We start from the raw sequence: 8,885 nt of genomic DNA on the forward strand, positions 1-8,885 counted from the left end.
TTTTTGTCACGTCCATAATCGAGAAACATTTCCTTATTTCACTAAGGATAATTCTGACCGCTGTCCAGTGATCTACTCCTAGATCACTATTGTACTCCCTTGCCAAATCAGTGCAGGGTATACAATAGATCCGGTACACAGCATGGCATACTTTATAGAACCTATGAATGAGGCATAGGGAATGACTTTCATTCTCTTTCTATCTTCTGCCGTGGTCGGGCTTTGAGTCTTTACTCAACTTCACACCTTGTAACACAGGCAAGAAACTTTTTCTTTGACTGTTCCATTTTGAACTACTTCAAAATCTTGTCAAGGTATGTACTTATTGAAAAACTTATCAAGCGTCTTGATCTATCTCTATAGATCTTGAAGCTCAATATGTAAGCAGCTTTACCGAAGTCTTTCTTTGAAAAACTCCTTTCAAACACTCCTTTTATGCTTTACAGAATAATTCTACATTATTTCCGATCAACAATATGTCATTCACATATACTTATCAGAAATGCTGTAGTGCTCCCACTCACTTTCTTGTAAATACAGGCTTCACCGCAAGTCTGTATAAAACTATATGCTTTGATCAACTTATCAAAGCGTATATTCCAACTCCGAGATGCTTGCACCAGTCCACAGATGGATCGCTGGAGCTTGCACATTTTGTTAGCACCTTTTGGATTGACAAAACCTTCTAGTTGCATCATATACAACTCTTCTTTAATAAATCCATTAAGGAATGCAGTTTTGTTTATCCATTTGCCAGATTTCATAAAATGCGGCAATTGCTAACATGATTCGGACAGACTTAAGCATAGATACGAGTGAGAAAATCTCATCGTAGTCAACACCTTGAACTTGTCGAAAACATTTTGCGACAATTCTAGCTTTGTAGATAGTAACACTACTATCAGCGTCCGTCTTCCTCTTGAAGATCCATTTATTTTCTATGGCTTGCCGATCATCGGGCAAGTCAACCAAAGTCCATACTTTGTTCTCATACATGGATCATATCTCAGATTTCATGGCTTCAAGCCACTTTGCGGAATCTGGGCTCACCATCGCTTCTTCATAGTTCGTAGGTTCATCATGATCTAGTAGCATGACTTCCAGAACAGGATTACCGTACCACTCTGGCGCGGATCTTACTCTGGTTGATCTACGAGGTTCAGTAGTATCTTGTTCTGAAGTTTCATGATCATCATCATTAGCTTCCTCACTAATTGGTGTAGGTGTCACAGAAACAGTTTTCTGTGATGTACTACTTTCCAATAAGGGAGCAGGTACAGTTACCTCGTCAAGTTCTACTTTCCTCCCACTCACTTCTTTCGAGAGAAACTCCTTCTCCAGAAAGTTTCCGAATTTAGCAACAAAAGTCTTGCCTTCGGATCTGTGATAGAAGGTGTATCCAATAGTTTCCTTTGGATATCCTATGAAGATGCACTTCTCCGATTTGAGTTTTGAGCTTATCAGGATGAAACTTTTTCATATAAGCATCGCAACCCCAAACTTTAAGAAACGACAACTTTGGTTTCTTGCCAAACCATAGTTCATAAGGCGTCGTCTCGACGGATATAGATGGTGCCCCTTTTTAACGTGAATGCAGCTGTCTCTAATGCATGACCCCAAAAACAATAGTGGTAAATCGGTAAGAGACATCATAGATTGCACTATATCCAATAAAGTACGGTTATGACGTTCGGACACACCATTATGATGTGGTGTTCCAGGTGGCGTGAGTAGTGAAACTATTTCACATTGTTTTAACTGAAGACCAAACTCGTAACTCAAATATTTGTCTCCGCGATCAGATCGTAGAAACTTTATTTTCTTGTCACGATGTTTTTCACTTCACTCTGAAATTCTTTGAACTTTTCAAATGTTTCAGACTTATGTTTCATCAAGTAGATATACCCATATCTGCTTAAATCATCTGTGAAGGTGAGAAAATAACGATATCCGCCACGAGCCTCAATATTCATCGGACCACATACATCGGTATGTATGATTTCCAATAAATCTGTTGTCTCTCCATAGTACCGGAGAACGGTGTTTTGGTCATCTTGCCTATGAGGCACGGTTCGCAAGTACAAGTGATTCATAATCAAGTGGTTCCGAAAGCCCATCAGTATGGAGTTTCTTCATGCGCTTTACACCGATATGACCTAAACAGCAGTGCCACAAATAAGTTGCACTATCATTATTAACTTTGCATCTTTTGGTTTCAATATTATGAATATGTGTATTATTAAGATCGAGATCCAATGAACTATTTTCATTGGGTGTGTAACCATATTAGGTTTTATTCATGTAAACAGAACAACAATTTATTCTCTTACTTAAATGAATAACCGTATTACAATAAACATGATCAAATCATATTCATGTTCAACGCAAACACCAAATAACACTTATTTAGGTTCAACACTAATCCCGAAATTATAGGGAGTGTGCGATGATGATCATATCAATCTTGGAACCACTTCCAACACACATCGTCACTTCACCCTTAACTAGTCTCTGTTTATTCTGCAACTCCCGTTTCGAGTTACTACTCTTAGCAACTGAACTAGCATCAAATACTAAGGGGTTGCTATAAACACTAGTAAAGTACACATCAATAACATGTATATCAAATATACTTATGTTCACTTTGCCATCCTTCTTATCCGCCAATCACTTGGGGTAGTTCCGCTTCCAGTGACCAGTCCCTTTGCAGTAGAAGCACTTAGTCTCAGGCTTAGGATCAGACTTGGGCTTCTTCACTTGAGCAGCAACTTGCTTGCCGTTCTTCTTGAAGTTCCCCTTCTTCCCTTTGCCCTTTTCTTGAAACTAGTGGTCTTGTCAACCATCAACACTTGATGTTTTTCTTGATTTCTACCTTCGTTGATTTCAGCATCACGAAGAGCTTGGGAGTTGTTTCCGTTATCCCTTGCATATTATAGTTCATCACGAAGTTCTGCTAACTTGGTGATGGTGACTAGAGAATTCTGTCAATCACTATCTTATCTGGAAGATTAACTCCCACTTGATTCAAGCGATTGTAGTACCCAGACAATCTGAGCACATGCTCACTAGTTGAGCGATTCTCCTCCATCTTTTAGCTATAGAACTTGTTGGAGACTTCATATCTCTCAACTCGGGTATTTGCTTGAAATATTAACTTCAACTCCTGGAACATCTCATATGGTCCATGACGTTCAAAACGTCTTTGAAGTCCCGATTCTAAGCTATTAAGCATGGTGCACTAAACTATCAAGTAGTCATCATATTGAGCTAGCCAAACGTTCATAACGTCTGCATCTGCTCCTGCAATAGGTCTGTCACCTAGCGGTGCATCAAGGACATAATTCTTCTGTGCAGCAATGAGGATAAACCTCAGATCACGGATCCAATCCGCATCATTGCTACTAACATCTTTCAACACAATTTTCTCTAGGAACATATCAAAATAAACACAGGGAAGCAACAACGCGAGCTATTGATCTACAACATGATTTGCAAAATACTACCAGGACTAAGTTCATGATAAATTTAAGTTCAATTAATCATATTACTTAAGAACTCCCACTTAGATAGATATCCCTCTAATCCTCTAAGTGATCACGTGATCCAAATCAACTAAACCATAACCGATCATCACGTGAGATGGAGTAGTTTTCAATGGTGAACATCGTTATGTTGATCATATCTACTATATGATTCACGCTCGACCTTTCGGTCTCCGTGTTCCGAGGCCATATCTGTATATGCTTGGCTCGTCAAGTATAACCTGAGTATTCTGCGTGTGCAACTGTTTTGCACCCGTTGTATTTGGACGTAGAGCTTATCACACCCGATCATCACGTGGTGTCTGGGCATGACGAACTTTGGCAACGGTGCATACTCAGGGAGAACACTTCTTGATAATTTTAGTGAGAGATCATCTTATAATGCTACCGTCAATCAAAGCAAGATAAGATGCATAAAAGGATAAACATCACATGCAATCAATATAAGTGATATGATATGGCCATCATCATCTTGTGCTTGTGATCTCCATCTCCGAAGCACCGTCATGATCACCATCGTCACCGGCGCGACACCTTGATCTCCATCGTAGCATCGTTGTCGTCTCGCCAATCTTTATGCTTCCACGACTATCACTACCGTTTAGTAATAAAGTAAAGCATTACATCGCGATTGCATTGCATACAATAAAGCGACAACCATATGGCTCCTGCCAGTTGCCGATAACTCGGTTACAAAACATGATCATCTCATACAATAAAATCAGCATCATGCCTTGACCATATCACATCACAACATACCCTGCAAAAACAAGTTAGACGTCCTCTACTTTGTTGTTGCAAGTTTTACGTGGCTGCTACGGGCTTAAGTAAGAACTCATCTCACCTACGCATCAAAACCACAACGATAGTTCGTCAAATAGACTCCGTTTTAACCTTCTCAAGGACCGGGCGTAGTCACACTTGGTTCAACTAAAGTTGGAGAGACAGTCTTCCGCAAGCCATCTATGTGCAAAGCACGTCGAGGGAACCGGTCTCGCGTAAGAGTACGCGTAAGGTTGGTCCGGATCGTCTCACCCAACAATACCGCCGAACCAAAGTATGACATGCTGGTAGGCAGTATGACTTGTATCGCCCACAACTCACTTGTGTTCTACTCGTGCATATAACATCAAACCATAAAACCTAGGCTCGGATGCCACTGTTGGGGAACGCAGTAATTTCGAAAATTTTCCTACGCACACGCAAGATCATGGTGATGCACAGCAACGAGAGGGGAGAGTGTTGTCTACGTACCAACGCAGACCGACTGCGGAAGCGATCACACAACGTAGAGGAAGTAGTCGTACGTCTTCTTCCCGATCCGACCGATCCAAGCACCGTTACTCCGGCACCTCCGAGTTCTTAGCACACGTTCAGCTCGATGACGATCCTCGGGCTCCGATCCAGCAAAGCGTCGAGGAAGAGTTCCGTCAGCACGACGGCGTGGTGACGATCTTGATGTACTACCGACGCAGGGCTTCGCCTAAGCACTACAACGGTATGATCGAGGTGGAATTTGGTGGCAGGGGGCACCGCACACGGCTAAGGAACGATCTCAAGGATCAACTTGTGTGTCTTGGGGTGCCCCCTGCCCCCGTATATAAAGGTTGGAGGAGGGGGTCGGCCGGCCAGGGAGAGGAGGCGCAGGGGAGTCCTACTCCCACCGGGAGTAGGACTCCTCCCTCCAATCCTAATCCAATTAGGACTCTCGGGGGGAAAGGAGAGAGAGGGGGGCCGGCCCCTTCTCCTAGTCCTACTAGGACTTGGGGAAGGGGGGGGCGCCGGCCAGCTGTGGGCTTGCCCTTTTCTCTTTTCCACTAAGGCCCAATAGGCCCATTAGTCTCCCGGGGGGTTCCGGTAACCCTCCCGGTATTCCGGTAAAATCCCGATTTCACCCGGAACACTTCCTATGTCCAAACATAGGCTTCCAATATATCAATCTTTACGTCTCGACCATTTCGAGACTCCTCGTCATGTCCGTGATCTCATCCGGGACTCCGAACAACCTTCGGTACATCAAAATGCATAAACTCATAATAACTGTCATCGTAACGTTAAGCGTGCGGACCCTACGGTTCGAGAACAATGTAGACATGACCGAGACACGTCTCCGGTCAATAACCAATAGCGGGACCTGGATGCCCATATTGGCTCCTACATATTCTACGAAGATCTTTATCGGTCAGACCGCATAACAACATACGTTGTTCCCTTTGTCATCGGTATGTTACTTGCCCGAGATTCGATCGTCGGTATCCAATACCTAGTTCAATCTCGTTACCGGCAAGTCTCTTTACTCGTTCCGTAATACATCATCTCACAACTAACATATTAGTTGCAGTGCTTGCAAGGCTTATGTGATGTGCATTACCGAGAGGGCCCAGAGATACCTCTCCGACAATCGGAGTGACAAACCCTAATCTCGAAATACGCCAACCCAACATCTACCATTGGAGACACCTGTAGTACTCCTTTATAATCACCCAGTTACGTTGTGACGTTTGGTAGTACCCAAAGTGTTCCTCCGGTAAACGGGAGTTGCATAATCTCATAGTTATAGGAACATGTATAAGTCATGAAGAAAGCAATAGCAACATACTAAACGATCGGGTGCTAAGCTAATGGAATGGGTCATGTCAATCAGATCATTCTACTAATGATGTGACCTCGTTAATCAAATAACAACTCTTTGTTCATGGTTAGGAAACATAACCATCTTTGATTAACGAGCTAGTCAAGTAGAGGCATACTAGTGACACTCTGTTGGTCTATGTATTCACACATGTATTATGTTTCCGGTTAATACAATTCTAGCATGAATAATAAACATTTATCATGATATAAGGAAATAAATAATAACTTTATTATTGCCTCTAGGGCATATTTCCTTCACAACCATGGCTATACAACAGGAGGGATCCTTGCCTGCCCCACTCAACTTCGGCGATCACCGGAAAAGGGAGGCAAGGGGCCGACGGCGAGGAATTTTGCAGGGTTCTCGAAGCCTCGTTTTTTGTCGCGAGGGGAGGAGAAACATCCCAAATACTTTTCTTCTCACGGTGAAACGTCTAGAATACTGGCGTTGGGTTCCGAAGCCATATGGGGGGTGTTTTGGCAAAAGAGAGTCATGTGGCTAGAGGACAATCCATCTCAATCTCAGCCTCACATTTCACATCGAACGGTACACATGACGCGAAGGTAGGTAGACCATCATCACCAACTGACATTTTTATAAGAACAAATAGAGAATAACACTTGGTCAAACTTTATGTGGTTTGACTTTAAACAAATCTTATACGCGGAGTAAAAGGAAACGAAGGGAGCACTCCTGGATAAGATTTGCTAGCTATATCCATACATGAAATTATAACCTGAAATGGATCGAGCTATGTAATCAGACAACTACTATGGTCAAAGATGTCTGATTGGTCACAGACACACTGCAGACTGGTAAAGATACGCAAGCTAGCTGATCGATCGAGGCTGCGATGATAAAACAGGAGCCTCGAACGCGCCGGCGACACGCTGACCGACATGACGAGGCCGATCAGTTTCCGGCCGCCAGAGGCCAGGTGAGTTCGAGGCCGCCGAAGTCATCCCATGCGCCGGTGGGGGCGAGCGCGCCGTCGCAGCCACCCCACGGCGCCCCGAGCCCGTCGTAGAGGTGCTCCGTGGCCGTCGGCGTGGTCCACGGGAACCCGGCGAGCCCGAGGTCGAACTGCGGCAGGAAGACGGGGCCGCCGTCGGTGAGGAACGGGAAGACCGGGAGCGGGGGAAGCGTGTCCTGCTGTTCCGGCTGCGGCGGTGGCGGCGAGTCGGAGGAGGGCGTGTGGGGCTCGGCGGAGGACCTGCGGCGCTTGCCGCTGCCGGAGCGGCGGCGGCACGCGCCTCCGACGGGGACCTTGCGGAGCGTGCCGCCGTGCGTCCAGTAGCGGCGGCAGGTGCGGCAGTAGTGGCGCGGCTGCGCGGTGCTGTAGTTGTTGTAGTAGCAGAACTTGGTGTCGGTGGAGCTGCACCGCGGGCACTCCAGCTTCGGCGGCTGCTGCTGGCTCTGGCCGTGGCCGTGGCCGTTCTTCTTGCTCGCCGCTCCCTCCTGGTCACCTCCTTGCTTGCCGGATTGAGACAGAGTGAGCAGTGAGCAGAGACTGACCTGCGCGAGCTGTTCCTCTTGCTCTTGTTCAGCAGCGTCGGGGGCGGAGTCGGCGGCGAAGGGGCGCTTGGCACCGGCGACGGGGAGGAGCGAGGCGGAAGCTGGAGCCATCGAATGCCGTGCGGGACTGCGGGCGGGGCAGCGCATGCCGTGTCCGGCCCGGCCGGCTTAAAACGAGCTGCGGCCTGTGGGCGCGCGTGGTGATCACCGAGCTACACCCTACTCGTACTCGTAGGCTCGTAGCAGGTAGGATGAGCTAGGAGAGGAAGGAGAGAGTGAGACGTAGCGGTCAGTGTGAGCTGGATGGGCGGCGGCGGCGGCAATCAGCTGATGATGGAGCGCTGACGGATCGATCGACGGGAGCGGTTGGTCGTGGCCTACTAGTGGTAAGCTATGCGAGGCAGTGCGTCCAGTGGGTGTTCTATATATAGAAGCCGGCGCGGCGGCGGGCCCGCGTGTGACTCGGCATGGACGTACGGCCGGCGAACTAGATGCCCTCCTTGCGCCCGAAGGTAGCTTCCTCCACCGTGCACGGTGCGCCCGTGTCGGCGTCGCCGTCGCGTTCTATACATGTCTGGCATGACCGGCGACGCATACCCGACGCCCACGGCCATGCATTATTAGCACTAGGAGCAGGACCGTTCGTTCAGTTTACCGAGGAAACCGAACGGCTGGCCGGGTGTGTAGAGGAGACTGGAGAGTTTTCGGTCCGTCGACCCTCCTTGATCGTGGTGGACGGAATCTTGCAAGTTGCCGCTGGCACCTAACCAGTCCGGTCCAGAGTGCATGCCGAGATACTGTGATGGACGTAACCCGGCCCAACTGTTCTGTGACCGGCGAGTAGGGCGTCGTCGCATCAACATCTGGCATCGCCGCCAATGGGCCACGGCGGCGCACCGGCCGGACTCAAGCATCCAGTGTGTTCTGCGTGCGTGACAACGTTAGCCGGCGGGGGCGGGTCGGCGTTAATGGGAACGGGCTACAGCTAGCGGGGCCTCGTCGTGTGCTCTGCTGGTCGCGTCACGGTGACGAGGCGCGGGACCGCCGGAGGTTGGCGAGCTAGGTGAGAGGACAAAGGGGGGACATGGTCGGTGCCGCTTTTTCCACGGGACGGGGCCACACGCAGCGTGCGACGGCGACGGCGCTGTCACCGTCGTCCCGAGGTGACGGGGTGAGGTTAATTTCTGCGCTAG

General features: G+C 47.7%; 1 protein-coding gene across 1 annotated transcript; it reads right to left on the reverse strand.

Moving 5' to 3' along the window:
• Window positions 1-6,755: 6,755 nt before the first annotated feature.
• Window positions 6,756-8,063, reverse strand: LOC123186581 (dof zinc finger protein DOF2.2). Its single transcript, XM_044598320.1, has one exon. The coding sequence runs from the start codon at window positions 7,837-7,839 to the stop codon at window positions 7,090-7,092; it is 750 nt and encodes a 249-aa protein (XP_044454255.1). The 5' UTR covers window positions 7,840-8,063; the 3' UTR covers window positions 6,756-7,089.
• Window positions 8,064-8,885: the final 822 nt, after the last annotated feature.

This window comes from Triticum aestivum, chromosome 2A (genome assembly GCF_018294505.1).
Source record: "Triticum aestivum cultivar Chinese Spring chromosome 2A, IWGSC CS RefSeq v2.1, whole genome shotgun sequence".
NCBI lineage: Eukaryota > Viridiplantae > Streptophyta > Magnoliopsida > Poales > Poaceae > Triticum > Triticum aestivum.